Below are 21978 nucleotides of genomic sequence, written 5' to 3' on the forward strand. Positions count from 1 at the left end.
TGAAGTGTGCTTTATCTTCTGAGTTGCACCGCAACACAAGAGGAACATCCAGCAGAACTGTATTGGCTCGCTTTTATGAGAACAATTATAATGGAGGCTCTCGCATCTGTTACAAATCAACTTATATTATCACATGGCCTTAGTTTTATACATTTTATTTGTATGTATGTCTTTAAAATAATCTATCTATGCAATTATAACTAATTTTAAAATGTTCTCAAAAAGTACATAAAAGCTGAAAAACAAATTTCTTAAAATCAGTTTTTTTTACAAACATTTTAATGTGCTCCATTACTGGCTTTTAATAAAGCCAGTAATAAATTAATTTATTCAGTAATAATAAATTCATCAGATATCCTACTTAGTAAAGTGTCCACAAAGGTAGATCCATTTTAGTTTATTAAATCATGCTTGACCATTTTTGTGTAAATGCATTTCATTAAAAATCAGAACCATGAGTACTAAATTATCACTGACAAGTACTAAAACTTTGTTACTCATTTTTCTTTTTAATACTGAAATTGTCAGAAAAATTGGAACAGCGCCGATGTCACCAAAGACAAGAAATCGTTCAACCACTATACACTTTGTTTTTTCATTGACTTCAGAAATAACTCAGAGCTGCACATGTTCATAAAAAAGGAAAAGAAAATTAGAACATCCAGAAATATGTTTCTGTTATGATGGTACAGAATCACTGGGACTGCTAAGTGTAGTCTTGTAGGCATTTTTTAAACTGCTAAACAGAAACACAAAAGTTATTACTCCATTTATAGTTAAAATAGGAAATAAAACAATTACATACAGAAAAATCACTTTTACTATTACATGTAAATACAGTAGACACTCAGAAACAAAAGTGAAAAAAAAAAGAATGACATGCCAGCGTATGTAATCACAGCTCTATTAAGCCTTTGTAGAAAATAAAAAGGCACAAACATATTAACTATTTATAAAGAAAAAGGATAAACAAAATGAAACAATACCAATTTGTAAACATGAAAGCATAACAACAAAGTGGATGGTATGTTTTGGTGATTTATAAGCAAACAAACCTTACATGTGACATATCAGTCAATCAGAAGGAGCTGAACACTGTCACACCAGTGCAGGTCTTTGTCAGCTGTATATGCAGAAATGATTACAAACTATTATCAGAAGCTTCTGAGTCACTATCAAAGTCATCATCAGAAGTATCGTCAAAGCTAACACTCTCTGCTCCAGACAAAGTCTGTAGATAATATTCTCTTGCCTGCAGCTTCATCTGTTTTAAGTGCTGCAGCTCTCTAAGGATGATGCTATGGAGACCTCTTAGACCTTCATCGGTTAGGGCACAGGACGGACCTTTAAAGTTGAACATAAGCAAAAATAACAATTAATACATTTTTTTAGATGCTTTAACTATTAATATGTTTATACATCTCTTAAACACATACTTTTAAATTTGCCTCTCGATGACAGGTGGGAAAGGTCCTTCAGAGTGTCTTCTTGGGATAATAGAGATTTCCAATGATGGTCCATCTCTCCTACAAGGATGCTCTTTTCCTCTTCCAGTCTCTTTACTTTCATGAGGCCATCGAATGCCCTTCTTTTTGTGGAAAGACTGACAGAGTCTGAAATACATTCATGAAAAAGACAAATCAACTCAGTTTGAATTTGTAATTGAGTTTAGGTTTACACCTGGAGTATGTACTGACATTATCTGTCAGGTATGATGACAGTATAAAACATATTAGTGTATGTTTACATACCACTGTGTGATTGCTGCCATGGTAATGTTGTGTCGCCGGACAGGATGTCTTCCAAAGACAGTGCTTCTGTGCCTGCAACAGTCTTGTTGTATTCTTCCAAAGCCAATGCTAAAATGTTTTTCTCATGTTGTATTTTGCGACGAGCCTTGGCACGAGCTTTGTTTCCGTCTGTGTCTTTGTAAAGACGTTGAGATCGCCTTTTGATGCTTGCAGCCAGAACCTCGATTCTGCCTGCCAACGAGTCTGGATCAGTTGTTGTAGATGTTGCTGATGATGATAAATAACAGAGATGCAGTTACATATAAGTACTTTTGGAATGTACTCTAATTTTTAATCTGTAAAAGCTCACCTTCTGCCCACTTCTTAATATCATTGACCCAGTCATCAAGTTGCATGTCAGTCACTGAAAGCTCAGTTTTTAAGGACACCAGATTGTGATGCTGTTTTTGAAGAGCTTTTGTGGCCTGCATTGACAATTTCAAGTAAAAAAAAAAAAATCAGAGCACAGCAATTATAGGAATGAACAAAAATCAAATATTTCACTACCTTCTGGTATCGATGAGTTAGTGAGGTGGCCAAGTTGTCATGTTTTTGCTGGTTCCAGCGCATGGCCATAAGGGTCAGCATGTCTGTCCGTCCTGTAAACAGAAAGAAGCCCACAATAGTAGAGTTTTCAGTTATCATAGTTACTTATAATTTCAGGAAACCAATCTTTGGTCTTCTCACCAGCTTTTGACATATGTTTTGTCGTAACAGCGATCCTTGAAAGAAATGCATTGCACTGTTCAACTTCTTCCCCTAGAGTCAAACCAGCACCCTCTTGATATGCTCCACTCCATTTAACCTAAATAAAAGCATGCAAACACAAACAATTTCAACAGTCAAAGATGTTCATGCATTTATGCAAGGTTATTCAATGGCTATTCAGTGTTCCTTACCTCACATTTGAAGTCATGGGCTTTGGCATGGAACACTGAGAGAAATGGCTTCATTTGAAGCAGGTGTTGGAGCTCAGGACAGCTTTTAGATACTTTTTGAAGATATGGCCAGTACTTGCATGTTACATCCATGCAAAAAAATGTGATCTGTCTGTTGGCCAACCTTTGCTGCAGGTACAAGGGGTATGCAAATATCTCACCCCTATACATGTTCAGGGCACAAAGTAGGACCCCATGTCTACACACTGCTAGCTCCAATCCCTCCTCGTCCAGCTTGCTGCTGGATCTGTGAGACATCTCCCTGGCTGCTGACCATTGCCCACCACAAACACCTCTTCCAGAAATCTAGAATGCATAAAATTAAATCAGACATGCTGTCATTACAGGGTATAAGGTTACTGTCATTATAAAGTTATAATCTGCAGTCTTACATGTTTGGTTGATTTGTGTATATAGTCCACAAATTTTACTACATCTTCATCCTTGGCTATGAAAAGGTCCTTAAATATAGCCTGTTCCTCCGATCTGGGGAAAAAAAGGAATAAAAACACTATATAGGTGTTATGGTCCACAGGTAGTGAACATCACTAACTTATACAAAGAATTGTTATATTGCACACATTATACAATACCCTGATGCATTCTTGAAACGGTAATGCTTGCGGTTTCCATCCACTGAAAGTGCAAGCATATCTGGGGTACAAGCTTGACATTTGAAGGGATCCTTTCTTAACATTTTATCTAACTCATGTCTTACAGCTTCCCACTCGAAAAAACTTTTCAGGAAGCTGTCAGCCGAGATCTTTCCTGTCTGATTTAAGATGAGAGACAAATTTAAAAAAGAAAAATTACACAAGGACATAGGTGACCAAATCCAAGGCATCAAGAATAGGTGTTCTTCAAGTTCTAGGTGTGTCCTTTGCTAAAAACAACTCATTCAATCAATTTTGATGTTACCAGGACTTCCGATGATCTGAATGCTGAATGAATGAGGTGATATTGATTCAAGTGTATGTAACCAGTGACATCAAAATGTTGAAGAACATAACCACTCAAAAATGGAGTCAGACAGACCATCTGGGATATGTACGTTAAAGTACTCACACGGCCAAAGCGGACAGTTCGTTGGCCCAACATTTTTAGAAATGCTTGACAGGAGAGACCTGGTGCTGCCATCTTCATTTCTTCAAATGTAAAAAGCACATCAGTTGCATATAGAGTGGAAAAGTGAAGGGTAGCTGGCCAGTAATCAGTTAAATTTAGGTCATGTACTCCACATGTCCAACTAGCCTCACATCCCTCACAACCCAGCTCTGGCATGCTGAGATCATAACGACCTAAAACACCAAACAAAATGTAAAAGTTGTAATATTTGGTTATTGTAATGTCAGGTTGACATTGTGTCACAAACAATTTCTTATGGTCTGCAAAAAAATTACTAAATAATTACATTTTGCTAACATTGGTTTTTAATTATATTTTGGTTTTGATTCATGAAAAAAATGAAGTTATTCATACCATTGATTGTGACCACAGTGACTGCCTTTCCTGGTTTGATCCTCAAACACTCTGATGGACAATCACAAATTCTAACTGGGATTTCCACAGGTACGAATCGTGCTAAAGAGATTGACATGTTTAAAATATGAATTCACATAATCTGCATATAAGATATGTAGAACCAGATGAACAAAAAAACAGAACATTCAAAATACAGTCAAAAGTTAACAGTAAGAAAAACACTCTGAAGAGTGTTTAAACAGTACAAATAAAAAGCTTACCATCATTGCAAAGAGTTGTATTTAAAACATAGGTAGTTGGAGGTAATGGCTGGAAGAACCCAGCTATGATGGTTTCTCTGTTGTGGAAGACATGTCTGGTGTGCATCATCACATCACATTTTTCACAAAAGAAGGGGTGTGGTAGGCAATCACGACACCGAAGTGCAGATGGATTTTTTCCACATTGTTGGCAAAAAGGGGCTGACACACTGTGCTGAGCTGCTATGGTGTTAACCAGGCGGGGTCTTTCTGCTTTCCAACTCTCTGAAAATATGCTTTTTCTTGTGCTCCAGTTAGTGGAAGCCAGAGGAACTTTTGGCACTAGTGGTTGACCTGCAGCATCATTCAGCGAGCTCTGGAGTTCTTGTAGAAAAGACTCTTTTAAAAATAAAAACATTTTTTAGATGTTACAAAAGTATAGCACATAGAAGCTTATTATATAGAAAAAATAAAATAAGATGTACTACTGACATACCAACAGTCTCTGGAGCAAAGGCAGCCTCACACTGAATGTTAGAGGGATGAGAGGGACATCTGGTCTTCTCACTGTGGGACGCTATAATAATGAATTAAACAAATATAAAAGTAAGGAGTATATCTAACATCTTACTTAAATCCACATTTGGATGTCCAATTCCAATTTAATAACTGTCTTAAATTCCCATATCTCAAGATTCAAATTTGTAGTAGAAACTATTAACTAAAAATTAAGAAAGTAATTTAGATTGTCAGACAAATGGAGGAAAAACACATTTGTTTGTAACCTTTTGTAATAAGGTATGGTTAATGGATAGTGAACCATTTAAATTATGTTGCCTAAATTATCCAAATGTGTAGGCTATTTTTTGTAAATTATTTAAAGGATGTTGCAGACTGTTTAATAATATTTCTCTATTTTGATGAGAACTGGTGGTTTGTATTTTGTTTTGTTTAACTGTATTTGCACTTTGTAAAGTTTTTTTTTGTGTGTTATGTACCTCATGGGCTGCCGTAGCTAAATGAGGGCAGGTCCAATAAAAGCTGGCAGAATCACTGTATCAATGAACATTCAATGACTTGAATGAACTGTCAAAAGTGCTTGGCACTATCAACACTTAGTCGTCCCCGGTGAAAGCAGAAAGTTTTCACGGTGACTAAAGTAATCAAGGTGACTATGGTGATCAAAATGATTGAGTTGACCGATGATCCACATCAAAGAAAATAAAAAAAAACTTGAAAATTAATACAAGTGCTGGGGGGCTGCTATGACTAAATACATGTACATCAACTGCTGGAAAAGCACTCACTCTGTTGCAACCACATTGTACTGTGTGTCAAAACAGTAAAACTCCTCATTTTTGTTATATAACTAACCTGTTCTTTGTTATTGAGTAATTTCTAGTCAACATACTCTTACCGTATAATTAAAAACAATTTTGTGTTGGGGAAAGATATCAAGCCTTTAACAGATAAATGTTTTACATCCACTTCTCTGGATGTAAAAGCAAACAGAATTAATTACTTGTTAGAAGAAATATATTTTGCCAAAGTATCAATTAGCATTAATTTACTAATATGTGTAAAAAAATAGTCTACATGTGTCAGTGATCATGTTTTGAAAGAAGTACTTACTCTTAGGTAATTGATTTCTTGTTGATCTTGCCCTTTTATAAAGTTTGTTACCATCTTTATTCCTTTTTCTCCACCTTACTGTTGGTTCAGGTATCTGCATAGGTACTTGATCTTCATCTTTCTTAAGCTCAACAAGCAAGTCATCAAGTTGTTGAAGCTCGAGATTTATATTTTGCTGTTGTATCTCAGCATCTAGGACCATTAATGGATCAGATATGTTTGAGACACTCATGGTGAAGGACAGACAGACGGACGGACGGACGGACAGACAGTACTGTTGACAAGTTAAGAATAGACAAATTAAGGACACAAAGATGATGAACAGATAAAACAGATGTGGCTCTTAAAAGTGCCTTTTGTGGGTGCTATATAAAAGAGCAGAAATATACGTGAGGTGATGAGATCAAAGAAGAACCTGTTGACATAAAAAAAAGAAATGTTCAGATTTCGGAAGTTCTTGATTTCTCTTTATAAGTTGCAACAGCAATAAACAAAATAGACAGGTGGAGAGATCTTTCCCTGTAATGATCCAAGTTCGTTTTAATTGGAAGTAAATGGCCTAGCTGCAAACAGACAGGGGCTCATAGACAAACTTTTAAGGATCATTACAGCCTAGGGTCACTGGCGTTTATATCGATCCTCAAATTTTACAACAAGCATGACTATAAAGAATTCTGTGACTCTAGCATGGCTAATTAAATGTATTAAGTGCAGGTTCAGTTGAAGCTTATGGACTCCAAGAGGCTAATGTAGCTAGCTTCCCGCCCAGTTCTTCCGGTAAATTTCTTTTATAAATGTTACAAACGTGTCTAAATGTCTTCAACCACTCGCGGCACAGTCCGACTGCCATTAAGTCCTAAAACTGCGATCATCAACTTTATAACGCAACACTCTAGTTATTTTTTAGTTTTATAGTACAGAAACATTTTGGACAGATTCAGGTTTGTACTCACAGCGTCGCATGCGATGACGTCAGCGTCTTCTTCTTCATGGGTTTTTGCCGGATACGTACTTATTTTTATTATTTCAATCAAAAATATTAAAACGTTCACAGAACTGTTTGCATGCAATCACAAAAGAAAATAATTCTTATTTTTTCTTAAATTAAGTTGGTAAATTTAAAATAAAGGATTTTAAATCAAGTTAAAAAAAAAAAAAAAAAAAAAAAGGCTTTTAAATCAACCTAACAACAACCACAACAAAAACCCTCCGGTTTTATATTTTACTGAGTTATTTTTAAATACCAAATTAAAGTTTTATGAACGTTTATGTAGTAAATATTATTAATATCCTGTTCAAACTAGCACACACATTGTAAATAAAGGTTTTTTAAAAAATAGATACGTCATCTTATTCGTTCCTAAGTCGTAAATATCGGACGCTCAGGGAACCGTACAACATTCAATGGGAGAACCCTTCAAGTCACATATTGACGCCAAGGGGGTACCCTCGGCGTCAATATGTGACGCCGAGGGTACCTGAAAAAACGTCAATATGTGACGAGTTGGGAGTGAGAATGTGTTGCGATATCTGTACATTGTTTCCTTTTAAAACAATGGAAACAATTTCGGTATTCTGATTATTGAAATTTAAAAGTGCTGTGGTACTGTTGTTCCATCAAACCCGTTTCATGTCGGACCACCGGTGTTAACGCTATAAATGAACGCTCTCTATCGTGGTATCACCCATGGAGGGATTTCTTTATTTAAATGGGTTCATTTTTCAGAGGGATACAAAGTCAGGGCATTGTGATTTTAGAAATTACATGTTTATAAGGGCGATTTTCTGTTGTCCTTCCATGGAAGCGGGCAGCTTTCAAACGGAAATAAATTGCTGCTTTGACATGATCACAGAACTGCCAAAACATATGTAGCCTACATAAATACCAGACAAAGTGAATCACAGCAACGTCATCAGCCGCTGTAACGCTGAACTGATGCGGAGCTGCGCCATGAAGCTAACAAACACTGAATAGAAGAAGAGCTGCCATCGATACAGTTGCAGCCAAGCATGTTTTAATGTTACACAATACAGTTTTACCAAGTTGCTCAAAGTCTAAACTGGCATTGTTGTTCATTTAAGGTGTAAACTTTACCTTCGACCAAACGCCCCCCAAAGGCATCCCAGAGCCCCCCTTTTGTAAAAATGTCCTCCAGCGCCCCCTGGAGGGCGGTACCGCCCACGTTGAGAACCGCTATAATAGACCCTTTTCACAGTGACGTCTATGGAAGTAATTATGTGCCATCAGAATTTGAATAAAAAATGCATCTGAAATTTGAATGTTGTATATTTGTTCTTACTTTTTCAATTTAAAAATTAATTCAGAATATATTTTTGACCTAAAAAAAAATTTCAGTGTCATTATTTGTACATGTATGCAAATTTCATTTGTTAAAAGAAATTCACATTCCTATTTCAGAGATCAAATTTTCAATATATATATTTTTTCAGTGTTAAAAAAATTCAACATATAAAAAAATTCAACTTTTAAAAATTCAAATGCTATATTTTCAGTGTCCTACAAATTCAACTTGCTCAAATTCGCTGTCTCAAATTCAGCGTCTAAAAATTCGCTGTACAAAAACGGCAAGGTTACTTCAGGTCACAGACATTAGCAATCGTTGTCAGATTTCAACATCCAGCCAATCACATGACCCAAGCGTCATATTGAAGAAATAACGATCACCCTGAGGCCAGCGACCATGGAGGCGAACGGAAACCCAACGGTGAGTCTATGCTTTCATATTTCTGTAGTATATTTTATTTTGCGCATGAACTTTGATACATGATATTAAAGCTTGATTTAAAACACGGGTTTGGGCCGTTGTTAATCTTACGCCATGTAATGCTGGCATATTAGTTCTCGCTACCTGCTAGACCTCCACCCCCTTCTCTTGGCTGTCCCACACCCAATTTCCCCTGTTTTATTTAAAAAAGGAATATCACTTGCGCCAAGTCTAGAATCTTTCAAGAGAACTGATGGGTGGCGACTTTCTAGGTTGGTTGTATGTTGTCTTAGGTTAGACTGAGACAGGCAGTCTTAGTAAAGTCGTAATTTTTCAGGACATGCTACCGCTAATGTAGCAAGCTAATGTCGCTGCCTTGTGATTAAGGAGGGGCTGTGAACTCTTCCGACATTAATTATAATCACCATCCCATTCTGTTCATGTGACTTCATTTATGAATTAATTAATACATTTATGGTCATTAGAGCGTCATCCAAACTACTGCTTCTCTGATATATATTAATTATCATTCTTTTTACTTTGCGGTACAAAACGTCGTTGTTACCTAGCAACATTATAAACAACCTCCTTTGTTTTTTCATTTGATTTTAACTAATTTTAAGAAAATATATGCTTGCAAGTACAGCTGTTAACTTATTTTAGATTAAATAATTTGTGATTTCTCAATACCGACCTACTGATTTCAAAATACTTTTTTTTTTACTTTACTGACGATGTTTTTTACATTTTTTTTCTTTTTTCTCTTTTCAAGGAACTTTTGCTGGATAATATCTTTTATAGACTCCGTGATCGTTTGGAGCATGTTCTTGAACGAATGCCCCTGGATCTGGATTTCCTAGACTTTATCTGCACTCAAGAACTTGTTTTTTTAAATGCCTTATCTTGTCAGGTAGATGTACCCCCAAATATTTTGGATGCGCTGGCTCATTTGCACACACTAATTAATATAGAAAAACTAAGTGAAGAACAACAAACAGCTGTTGTGCATTTTGAGCAAGGACCAGCTGGGCGACAACGGATGGTCATATCCTCAGACTACCTTTGCAGTCTTTTGGAACTCCATCTCCCTGTCCCATGCATTGCCAAACTCTTGGGTATATCCAGACGGACTGTGTATCGACGGATGGAAGAGTCTGGTCTTTCAGTGAGGGCATCATACACCACCATGTCAGATGAGGACTTAGACCAATGTGTGAGAGACATTAAATCCAGGCAGCCTCACTCTGGGTACAGAATGGTAAAGGCCCTTCTGCAAGCCAGGGGACTGAGGGTGCAGTATCATAGAGTCAGAGCATCCATGCATTGCGTAGACACCATTGGAATGGCATCACGTATGGTCCAGCTACGATGCATAGCTCGACGTACGTACTCAGTTCCTGGCCCTCAGTCTTTGATGCACATTGATACCAACCACAAATTAATACGGTAAATTATTTATCTTCTAACTTTGAAGTATGCTTGTTAAGCATGTTCAACTCATGTAGCATTTTTTTTCTTTCACAGCATGCAACATATCTTTTGGAATTAAAACGCAGCTTTTTTCAGTCTTTTAAACAATAGTGTATAAACTATGTCCACAATGGCCAGTGTCCTGCATGTTCTGCTTCAACATGGCCAAACCTAAGCAGTACCTGATCTGCCTCTGCAGAAATCTCGCTTCAAATTAAATTTTAATAAAAGCATCCCTTTTTCCAAAGGGAAATTAAATGTTGTAACACATTAATTTAGGTTATTCAAAGAGTTATTGCAGATGGTGATGGCCAGAAAATGGCAGAAAATATCTCTTGTAGTGTTCTGTATAACAGTCAATCTAAAATAGCCTTTGACTGAAAATACTGTTTTGTCAAGACAGTCTCATGAAGATGTTCTCAGGGACAGGGTTGTCCAGCATTTTTTTATGAAGAATCCTTTTTTGCGTAAGCATCTACAGAGATTCCACATTCACCCCCTGAACAGAACCAGAAAAGAACCAGCCTTCTTTGTCAGGCTGTTGAGCCTTTTTAGGTCTCTGGTTCTGATGCTGATACCAAACAGATGACGGCAGAAGAGATGATGTGCTCAACAACAGACCTTGAAGGAACTTAGCTTCCTCAGGAAGTCCGGATTGCTCTGTCCCTTCTTACAAATATGTGTGATCAAAGAGAAGCAAGCCTTTTGGTGACAATATTTAATGATATTAATGATAATGATGAAATATTTTCTTTTGTTTTTTTAGGTACAACATTGTTATCTTTGGTGGCATTGATGGTTTTTCTCGAAAGGTGCTGTATCTTTTATAAATGCATATAAATGCTTAATTTTATAAGCTATGACATTTAATGTTACATGTTTGCTGTGCTCTACAGATAATGTATCTTGGTACAGCTCAAAACAACCTGGCATCTACTACACTGGCTTTCTTTCAGAATTCAGTGGAGGAGTTTGGCTTCCCACTCAGGTAAAGGTTTACAGTCCATCTTACTCCTTTTGAGCCAAGGAAGAAAGATTAAAAGTCAGCATCAACTAACTTTTCTCCAAAACATATACGTTTGTTTTATATATCATTAGTTTTTGAGTAATGATGAAAAAGTAAAACCTTATTGTAGAACAAGACATTTTCCAATATTATAACTTAACATTTTTGAGTGATATCTAGTTCCACTGTCAGATTATACAGCTTATAAGTATTACTTTTTCTTCAATATTAAGAACTTATAAACTTAAAAGGAGCTTGCTGAAAAGTTACTTGTAAGTTAGTTTTGTCTTGTCAAGTGGCCTAAGACATTTGCGCTCAAACATATTCCAGATACACAGGAGGATTTAAAAAATTTTTCAGTGAAAGTCCAAGTAGCTGCACTTGATTCTTACACCTTTGTTGGTCATATAATGCCATGTTTTAGATTATTACATTTGCTTGCTTTCTGTTCTAGAACAAGTTTTGAAATATTGCTGTTTTATTATAAATCTCTAAAATTCATAGGGCAAAAATACATTTCTGAATCTACAAGAACTCTGTAATCAGAGTTAGAACCAAAGGGCAACAGCTTTCATCCATTATGTTTGTGATCTGTGGAATATACTCCATGAATTTAATAAGATGTTCATCTAATAAAGACTCTAGTACAATTAAAATCTTTTTAATCCCCACTACTTTGTAACTCCAAATGTATCTTTTGTTACAAAGAGTGTTTGAGCTATGCTAAAATTTGTCATTAATGTTGTAATTATAGGAAAATTTTGATTACATTAACACACTTATTTTAGGGTACGTGCTGATCAAGGGGTGGAAAATGTGGACGTGGCACGACTTATGTTTATGATTCGTGGAACAGGAAGAAGCAGTTTCATATCTGGAAAGAGTGTGCACAATCAAAGGTTTGTACAAATGACAAGTTTCAATATGTGACGCTTTTCAATGTCTATAGTAATAATAGCTTGGTTTGTTCTTCATATGACAAGATTTGAAGGGCAGTTTTTAACCTTTTATTACTCCATAATTGAAGGATTGAGAGACTCTGGAGAGATCTGTGGACAGCTGTAACGTCCATCTATTACGATGTGCTACACCACCTTGAAGAAGAGGGATACCTCAACATTTCAAATGAAACACACCTCTTCTGCTGCCATTATGTCTTCCTGCCACGTCTGCAGGAAGATCTTCATACTTTCCGCAGTGGCTGGGACAATCATCCACTTCGAACGGAAAGCAACATGACTCCTAACCAGCTCTGGGTTCTTGGTCGAACACACCATCCAATTCCTGAACCACACAGTGCCTTGACAGAGGTACATTTTAATTGGATAATATAATGCGTACCATGTATACCATGAGTCACTGAATTTGTAACATAGCAATCAATCTACAAAATCTAAGTAAATTTTGAGTTCTCTTGATCCCTTCTTTGTGTTTTCCAGGGTGTACAAATTCCTGAAATTGAATGGGAGGACAGCGGGCTTCCTCTTCAGGAACAGTCAAACGTCACAGTTCCAAATTTGAATGTGCAACTGACTGACGAACAAATGGCAGCCTTAAGAAATGCAGTCAACCCAAAAGGCACATCACTGTCTTTTGGTTGTGACATTTATATTGCTGCCGTTCTGTTTTGTGAACAGTTCTTCACTCTGTGAAAGTTTCAAAGTTCAGCAGTTATCAAATTAGTAGCTAAATGCTGATCATGTTACTACAAAGGTGAAATCTGTGCTTTGGAAAAGTGAATTGTAGTGCTGTTATGGATCGACAACTAAAATTTTCTAAATTTGTGAGTTTTTCTGTACTCAAAATGAACCTAGTAGGTACATTTGTGTAGGACTTTTAATTTTCTTGTATTACAAGAATAGGAAAGTTAAGTTTGTCTTATGTAATTTATTTTCTAATACATCAAGCATATATGAACTCATCGAAGTACATTTCGTAAAATATTGCATAAAAACAATTAACGTTTCATATTTAAAACTGCCTGTACAAACAGTGCTGACTCAAACTCTGAACATATGTAAATTTGAAATAAGTAATTTCTTGAACATAAGAACTCTAACATTTCTAAACAAGACCAAAGCCAGTCTCAACCGACTTAAGACATAACATCATGTCGGCATACAGAGCCTGGTAGGTAGTGTAGTGGCTTGGAAGGCGCAAACGTTCACTGCAGGTAGATGAAGTGGGCATGTGGTTTGGTCCAGTCGACTGCACAACTTCAAGCTTCAGCTCCTGGCATGGAACCTCCCAGCCAACCCAAAATTTCATAAGCTGGTGCAGATTGTCTGAAGATGCTGAGAAAAGTATACATTTTTATTAGATACTTTGAATTTCCAGTAGAATTGAATCATTCATAAAGCTGACTTTGAGATATGAATTTATGCGAATGTGTTTTCTATCTAAGCAACTAATCCATATGAATGTGATATCCTTCAAAAATCATAATCATTTGAATACCTTTTGCCATGTTCACTGATCAACCTGAAAAACACCATGCTTGTGGCATCTATATAATAATGATGTGATGTTTGTGAATTACATTCCTTCTCAAATACAACTGAATCGTACTTTTGGTCCAGCGTAAAAATCAGACCTTTTCATTTTACTTTAACTCTGTTAAACATCCACGGAGGCTTTGTGTGACTGGTATACAAAACTGTTTGGAAACATGACAAGAGCTTTGCATTCTTTTTCCATCAAATGCAAGTAATTACTGTACATGAGTACTGCTAATGTACATAATTTATCTGTGCAGTGTTGTAATAAATAAGAACATAAATGTACTGTATTATGCTGGTATGTATTGCACATGTCTTTTATTATTCTCAAAATAAGAAACACTGTCCAAATGTTCATGTAGACATTTTACCTTCTTCGAGAAACTGACGGAAAAGCCCCGTCACCTGTGTAGTTTCTGCTTCTAAGTCATTATCACTGTCATCACTTTGGTTCACCTGGGGCCAAATGATTGACTGCAGGACCATCTGTAATTGTAGAAATAGTGTAAAAGTTGTAATATTCTGACCAGGTTTCAGAGTAAAAGCTTATATTCAGATACATCTTTAGAATGTTAAAACAGATTGTACCTGGGGTGTGATTTCGACTTCACTGTCCCTAGGGAAGAGGAGTGGCACAACATCAGGTCTGGATGTAATTAATGGCCAGATACCCGTTTCTTTAAGTCCCCTTTTCAGGTGCTTTATTTGCACACTAAGTCGAGTGATGGCCTGTAAATATTACACTTTATTAGTGGCATCAAAGTTCAGAATAAAAATACTTATTTCTCAAGTAGAGTAGGACATTGGTTACTGAAGCTAAATAACACATTTAACTCTTCATTTCGAGACAAATAATGAAAAAATAAAGTTAATATTTGTATTACAGCATGGTTGAGGAGCTGCTGTAATAGGAGCAGTTTGTTTGTGTCCTTGGTTGGTGCAGGAAAATACCACTCCATGCACAGACTGGACAATCTTGAAGTCTCTTCCTCAGTCATCTCTTCTTTCAGCAGCTGGTAAATAAGCATTTATAATAGGATTTAGTAAAACATCCACATTTATCTGGATTGCATGTTTGTGATGCATATTAAAAATTGTGATAAGTTAATTTTGTTTACTTACGAAACCAATGATCTCTCTGTGGTCAATATCGGGGCAGTCCTCTAGGGAAAGGTATGTTGTCGCCAACTCCTTTGAACCACTTGTCAAGGCATGCACTACTGCCAAGCTGATGCCCGACAAGGTTGGACCTCCATTAATTAAAGAGTGGCCAATCAGCCGACCAGCCATGACAAACAGCTCGCTCTCAGCAAGCACTGCTGAAGTAGTTGGTACAAGGTGATCAGTTTCCCCTTCAAACATTGTAGTCATTTCCTAAAAAATTCAAAAAAAGATGTCTACTGTTAAATGTACCACGCAAGATAACACCACAAATGCATAGCTTTACTAATTAATACAGAACTCTGTGTAGCACATACCGAAGTTCATTTTAAATCCTTGTTTCAGCTTGGCAATGGCAGACGAGATGATATGTCTTGTCACGCCTCTACCAACTGCAGCATCGCCTATAATAAAAGAGCCTGGTAAGATGAAAGAGCTGTTTTCAAGTACTGCTAAGCTGATATGAAGTAATACCTTGAATGCGACAATGAAAAGGAGCTGCCCACTGAATTTTCTCACGCTTGTGCTTATAAAAAGAAATGAGAGACATATCCCGCTCCTCATCAGTGTCCATCGCATCCAGAGTGAGAACAAGTGTCCTCTGGTTAACGCCTACTTCCTTGAGTTGTCTGACAAACCGCTCAACAGCCTTCTGTGGATCTCCAACTCTTTTCTATGCTGGCAAATTCATAAGTAACAAAATGTTACATTTAGATACATTAATTTTGTCCTACAACATACACCAATGTTTTTTATGTAAAATACCACATATAAAGCAAACCTAAACAACAACTTCCAGGATATATATATATATATATATATATATATATATATATATATATATATATATATATATATATATATATATATAAAAAATCAAATTCAAATATATATATATATATTCAAAAGTTACCTTCAGTACTTGTAGGTTCAGCTGAATAAGAAGTTCCTGATGATGGTCCTGGCACATCTGGGTCTAACTCCAATGCTCCCTCCCTGCTGAAGGAAAAAAATGTGATTTATGTGATAGGAAAAAACATACTATGTTGCATAATTCCTGATAGAGTATGTTTTTAAATATTTCAAAAGGGCAACATTTTTAAAGTCACTGTAGTTATAAAGCTCTTTTTTACATCTTGCCTGAATGAATACTCATACCAGTTTAACATTACATGCCTGATTGATCTATTTGTTTATATTTTATCACAAATATACTGCCTGCTAGTACATTATTATATGTTTTGTGTTTAACCTGTCACTGTGTGCAGAAGGCTGATAGAGAGAGCAGCGGATCAGAAAACAGATACTGCAACCAGACATCATCTGCCTGTATCCTGATGAACGTGGCCCATCCCATATGATGTTTTTTTTTTTTTGGGTTGACTTGACGTGTGTTAACTGAAATATGCCTCAGACTTTACATTTCCCCATCCCTCAGGCAGTTGATAGCACGTGTAGTTAGGGCACACCCGACTGTTAATAAAATAAAATGAGGAAGAAAACAGGAAGAGACTTAGAGAAGTAGAGAATTGTATCTAAGAAACTCTTCCCCGTTTGCTCCCTGTGTGAGCTAAAAATTAATCCCGTCTCCTACCTTCTCTTGTCTGTATTTTATAGATGTTTTAGGTTTCTGAACCTGACAATGCTCTACTCACAAAAACACATATACCCCTACCTACATTCCTAAAGAAAAAAAAAGTATACACTAATACCTGTCACAGCATTCACTGGCATGACAAATACATACATTTCTCCACAAGAAGAAGCATGAACTTCAATGTCCTCAGTAGGAAATGTTTCTGCACACACCGGACACTCTTGCATTGCTGCTGTCACAAAATAATTGGCACAGTTAGTTTTAATAAAGCAGACATCTAACATGCCACTCCATCATATGCAAACATTTAAACATTTCTTACATATGTCCGTTGCAGGGTCACAAACATCCACACCAGCCACATCAGAGGGCAAGTCTGTTTCCACACAAGACTGTATGTGGTCAGTCAAAAACTGCAAGGGAACATCTTCTCTGCATTTCTGACACATGGCCTTTGGCATGTTTGCAAATGCCACGTCATTCAGCTCAAGAGGATCCGTGCAAAGTTGTTCCTGAATAGGGACTATGAACAGGGTTTTCCCGCAGCGACTCGCAGCCTTCAACATTGTCCCGGTATACCCATCATCTTCAGGAGCAATCAATGTCAAATTGCGTCTGCCCCATCCACCTACAAGAGATTGTGCCATATGATTTTGGTTCAAATCAAAGTACACTATCAATTTGCTTGACAACCAAATTCATAACATTTGCTGATGAAAAAGGTATTCCTATAATTACAATTATTTAATTTGTCAATGTTCCATGTTCTGTAAAGTAAATATGTCATCTGCCCACTTGCTCTATTATGGATGTCTTTGTTAACGAGCTATTCGACTGCAGCGGACTGGCTATAGATGGCATGTATAGGAATAGCCTTTTAGCCCTCCAACGTTGTGGCCATACACAAAATTTAAGGATATATGCAATAACATGCAGGTGATCTGTAGATATGGGTTACATTGATTTGGGACCCAGAGAGAATTTTGGAAGGGGTGAGGGGGCTCTGATTTCTGCTTTGAGACCAGAAGTGGAAAAAAAATAATAACAAAAATTATGGAAATAACACTTATAATAATATTGACATGATATAAGCCAAGTCACCCACCTGCAGATTTGTAAAGCAGCCAACCCCCTGTAATAGTTCCCAGCTTTGGAAAAAGAACTTTAAGCGTCTCACCCAGCTGTAAAATAAATATGTCAAATAAAGACTCATCACAAATGCAAATATACAGTGATTGTTCCTAATACAATATTAATACATGCAATGACAGCCCACTTCATCAGATCAACTTGAAATGTTCTAAAATGCTAAATGACACAGCCAATCAGAGAGCAGCATTATTGTAATCAAGCTTCTAGATGAACTGCTTGGGTTCAAATAGAGTCAGAATGGAGAAAAAATGTTATTGAGGTAAATTTAATGGTTGCTGCATTCAAAACATAAGCCTGAGTATTTTAGAAATTGCAGGTCTCCACTAATTTTTACACACATACATCGTAATGTTTTGGCAATAAATAAAAAATTACATCTAAAGGTTTCATCTTTTTCACCGGGACCAGGCTTGTTGGAGGAAATCGTCGTTTTCCTCTTCCCCTGTTGAAAAGTCCGGGAAAAGATCTGTTGTACAGAAATTTGAAGATAAATAAATTACACTAAACAGTCAGTTCAAGAATTTTTTTTCACTTCAATAGTAAGCCAATTTTGATTGAAAGAGCCAATTAGAAAAAAATATATCTTTCTGAGATTTATATTGTTATGATTAGTTGGATCAACTAAAGGTAATACATATTTGATTCCATATAAAGATATAGAAGTGGAATATTGGAAAACAAATAAAGGTATTTATAATAAATACTTCAAAACTGAATTTACAATACAGAAAGTTGCCATTTACCTGCTCATTTCCATCTGGACCGAGGGTTGAGTTTGAGGTACCCTACAAAGGTTTGATAACAGAATTTATTAGCAGCCTGCTATGATCAACGTATTGAAAATATACATATTAATTTGGCATTAGGGAAACAGTTTATCATTAAACCTGGCATTCTGATTGGTGAGCTCTCCTCTCCCTCCCCTTCGTGGTCTTTCAGTCAACAAATGTAGTAAATGCCTTGCCGATTGAATAATAGCATCCTGACTAGCCTGGAGTCACAAAATAAAAATGACAAAGTAGCAGTTGAAAAAGGATCACTTAAAAAAAAAAAAAGACAATGTATGAAAATGATCACTTTTACTCGGGAAAACTGTGTGCTGTAGGGTTGCCACCTTTCAGAAATTAAAATAAGGACCACAACTGCTATGTCGGTCTCTAAGCAACCGTGACAACAGCATCAGTCCACAGCGACCTGGGGTCCTTAGTAGCTACCGAACATAGACATGACAATGTTCGTGCCACAATTTAGCTTATCTCAACTTGTCCTTTGTTTTACTTTCATACACTAAATGTTTATATTTGTGTGATAGGCGTTCCTATCGGACAGAAATACGGAACAAACTGCGTGCCGGTTTAATACGGGACGCAATATTGAACTGTCAAATACGGGGCGATTCTGTATTTTACGAAAAGAATTGTAATCCTACAGTGCTCTTGTCCCATTAATACTGTTGAAACTATATCAAACACAAGTAGGGGGTATGGTTGTAACACTTTTTGCTCCAGCACCTTTAACTCACAGAATCTTTGAGCTAGAGTTTTCAAACTTTTATACAAAATACCCACATTTGTTTACTATAAATGGCACCAATTCAAACCTCTGCAAGTTCTGATATCTGATGGGTCTTGCCTTGTTTTTATTTTATGTATACATATATATATATATATATATATATATATATATATATATATATATATATATATATATATATATGACAGATATGTATTTATCATTACTATTATTATTATTATTATTATTCTTAGTAGTAGTATTATTACTATACACGGGCTCCCATAAATATACAGTTTGGAGGGTAACTGGTATTTTAGATGACCATAAATGTATTAATTAATTCATAAATGAAGTCACATGAACAGAATGGGATGGTGATTATAATTAATGTCGGAAGAGTTCACAGCCCCTCCTTAATCACAAGGCAGCGACATTAGCTTGCTACATTAGCGGTAGCATGTCCTGAAAAATTACGACTTTACTAAGACTGCCTGTCTCAGTCTCACCTAAGACAACATACAACCAACCTAGAAAGTCGCCACCCATCAGTTCTCTTGAAAGATTCTAGACTTGGCGCAAGTGATATTCCTTTTTTAAATAAAACAGGGGAAATTGGGTGTGGGACAGCCAAGAGAAGGGGGTGGAGGTCTAGCAGGTAGCGAGAACTAATATGCCAGCATTACATGGCGTAAGATTAACAACGGCCCAAACCCGTGTTTTAAATCAAGCTTTAATATCATGTATCAAAGTTCATGCGCAAAATAAAATATACTACAGAAATATGAAAGCATAGACTCACCGTTGGGTTTCCGTTCGCCTCCATGGTCGCTGGCCTCAGGGTGATCGTTATTTCTTCAATATGACGCTTGGGTCATGTGATTGGCTGGATGTTGAAATCTGACAACGATTGCTAATGTCTGTGACCTGAAGTAACCTTGCCGTTTTTGTACAGCGAATTTTTAGACGCTGAATTTGAGACAGCGAATTTGAGCAAGTTGAATTTGTAGGACACTGAAAATATAGCATTTGAATTTTTAAAAGTTGAATTTTTTTATATGTTGAATTTTTTTAACACTGAAAAAATATATATATTGAAAATTTGATCTCTGAAATAGGAATGTGAATTTTTTTTAACAAATGAAATTTGCATACATGTACAAATAATGACACTGAAATTTTTTTTAGGTCAAAAATATATTCTGAATTAATTTTTAAATTGAAAAAGTAAGAACAAATATACAACATTCAAATTTCAGATGCATTTTTTATTCAAATTCTGATGGCACATAATTACTTCCATAGACGTCAGACAATGGCCGCCATAACTCGAGGAGGTGTATCTTTACTTCCGGTGTGATTTTGCCTCGGGAAACCTGACTGAAAAATTCACGGATACTCATTATCTTAAGGATATAATAAAAGGTAAGGTTAATAATAACAACATTTAAGTGTTAGATAGCTGTTATTACTGATTGTCAATCCACCATTGTGTATAAAATAAACAGCCTCAGATCGGAGAGTAAACCAGCTAGCAGCAGCTTTAGCCACAGTTAAGAAAAAATATACACCGCTCTGTCAGTGCTGTAACGTTTAGAAATTCACTTTATCAACTTTAATAAAACAGCATTTAAGTGTTAGCCGTTATTAGTCATTGTCAATTTACCATTCTCCAACTGTATTTAAAGGAACCAGCCTCCGATCGGAGAGCAAACCAGTTAGCAGCAACTTTAGCCAGTTAGGAAACATACACGTACATCGCTGCCTTTCAGTGCTGTGTTGTTAAAAGTTTCACTAAAATCACTTACATCTTCCAACACTGTTGTTTAGAAAAGCATTTTAAATATGATTTAAGCACTATCTACCAAATAATTTACATATTCTGATGTGATTCATAATTTCTCCTTTTGTTGTCCATCTTTCTCAACAGCAGCCGACCTAACAACCTACCATATCAGAGATGATCCTGTTCCTCTGTCCATGGCAGGTTTAGTCAATCAGCTGTGGGACATCTGCTGCCTAATGTCAAACTATCATGGGCCTCTTGATTTAAAAGGAGAAACCAGTACAGAGCCTCCCTGCTCCTGCAAGTCACACTTCTTGGATGAACACTCACTACTGCAAGCAGCTGTGTTAGAAATGAAATCTTTGTGTATTTAGTAATTAATATCTATATGTATCTATTAATAAATGAATTGATGTTGTGAAGAGTTCTGTAAAAACTATTCTAAATAGCTTCTCTTGAGTAATCTTGAGTATGTGCAACTTTTACATTTAAATTGCTTCTTTTTGTAAATTTTACACATCTGGCAACAAAATATGTGGAGGAGAGGAAATGCTAAAATTAAAGCTGCCATTGTGGACCAAAGACATAAGGTTTGTGGTTGTTTCTTTAAAACATCTATTTAATAATTATATTAAACACTGTACATGGTTACTACATTACACAAACATAATTACCACAGTTAACAATATAAGACATTGATAGAGAAAATGTATTTACAAAAGACATAAAAATTTTATTTCAACAGTATGTACTCAGGGTTTACAACTTAAGACATCCATGTAGGGTCCTTGGCAGGTGCCAGTCTGCAGTGAACTGGTGGATGACAGAGGCAATGGTATACTGTAGTGAGCAGTTTGAAGCAGAAGTCCCACCATGTGATCCACAGGGTTTTCCCACCTGAGCACAAACTTCATGCACTTCGATTCCACAGGCACCACAGCAAAATCAAGTGTAACCTGTTAAAAGGGATATAAAGTTATTATTCCTAT

The 21978-nt window shown here is 36.3% G+C and overlaps 3 protein-coding genes and 1 long non-coding RNA gene across 16 annotated transcripts in view; 2 read left to right on the forward strand and 2 right to left on the reverse strand.

Moving 5' to 3' along the window:
* The window catches only part of LOC103460809 (uncharacterized), a 61334-nt gene that overhangs the window by 11814 nt on the left and 27542 nt on the right, over positions 1-21978 (forward strand). The window lies entirely within an intron of this gene.
* Positions 490-7608, reverse strand: LOC145549066 (uncharacterized). 3 transcript variants are annotated; one of them, XM_081600364.1, is made up of 15 exons: positions 7035-7608; positions 6082-6496; positions 4946-5026; positions 4471-4848; positions 4208-4309; positions 3794-4026; positions 3322-3500; positions 3121-3214; positions 2690-3034; positions 2478-2595; positions 2298-2389; positions 2101-2215; positions 1752-2018; positions 1437-1613; positions 490-1344 (listed from the first exon to the last, which is right to left on the reverse strand). In XM_081600364.1, the coding sequence occupies exons 2-15, from the start codon at positions 6311-6313 to the stop codon at positions 1142-1144; spliced, it is 2616 nt and encodes an 871-aa protein (XP_081456490.1). In that variant the 5' UTR covers positions 6314-6496; positions 7035-7608; the 3' UTR covers positions 490-1141. The 3 variants fall into 3 exon arrangements, with proteins under 3 accessions (XP_081456490.1, XP_081456491.1, XP_081456492.1); XM_081600365.1 differs by having other exon boundaries at positions 4946-7608; XM_081600366.1 differs by lacking the exons at positions 2478-2595; positions 2690-3034; positions 3121-3214; positions 3322-3500; positions 3794-4026 and having other exon boundaries at positions 6082-7608.
* LOC103460806 (uncharacterized) lies at positions 7618-14071 on the forward strand. The gene is made up of 7 exons (XM_008403113.3): positions 7618-8807; positions 9580-10253; positions 11044-11089; positions 11174-11265; positions 12072-12182; positions 12311-12593; positions 12723-14071. Exons 1-7 carry the CDS (start codon positions 8784-8786, stop codon positions 12933-12935), a joined length of 1443 nt encoding a protein of 480 aa, XP_008401335.1. The 5' UTR covers positions 7618-8783; the 3' UTR covers positions 12936-14071.
* Positions 13151-20482, reverse strand: LOC103460807 (uncharacterized). 3 transcript variants are annotated; one of them, XM_081600369.1, is made up of 15 exons: positions 20006-20482; positions 18579-18682; positions 18435-18476; positions 18067-18157; positions 17645-17720; positions 16862-17167; positions 16690-16768; positions 15856-15941; positions 15417-15620; positions 15260-15346; positions 14904-15155; positions 14666-14794; positions 14370-14510; positions 14153-14267; positions 13151-13577 (listed from the first exon to the last, which is right to left on the reverse strand). In XM_081600369.1, exons 1-9 carry the CDS (start codon positions 20027-20029, stop codon positions 15616-15618), a joined length of 813 nt encoding a protein of 270 aa, XP_081456495.1. In that variant the 5' UTR covers positions 20030-20482; the 3' UTR covers positions 13151-13577; positions 14153-14267; positions 14370-14510; positions 14666-14794; positions 14904-15155; positions 15260-15346; positions 15417-15615. The 3 variants fall into 3 exon arrangements, with proteins under 3 accessions (XP_081456495.1, XP_081456496.1, XP_081456494.1); XM_081600370.1 differs by having other exon boundaries at positions 15856-15938; positions 16690-16771; XM_081600368.1 differs by having other exon boundaries at positions 16690-16771.

The sequence above is a fragment of the Poecilia reticulata genome, chromosome 19 (genome assembly GCF_904066995.2).
Source record: "Poecilia reticulata chromosome 19, P_reticulata-male-v2, whole genome shotgun sequence".
Classification (NCBI taxonomy): domain Eukaryota; kingdom Metazoa; phylum Chordata; class Actinopteri; order Cyprinodontiformes; family Poeciliidae; genus Poecilia; species Poecilia reticulata.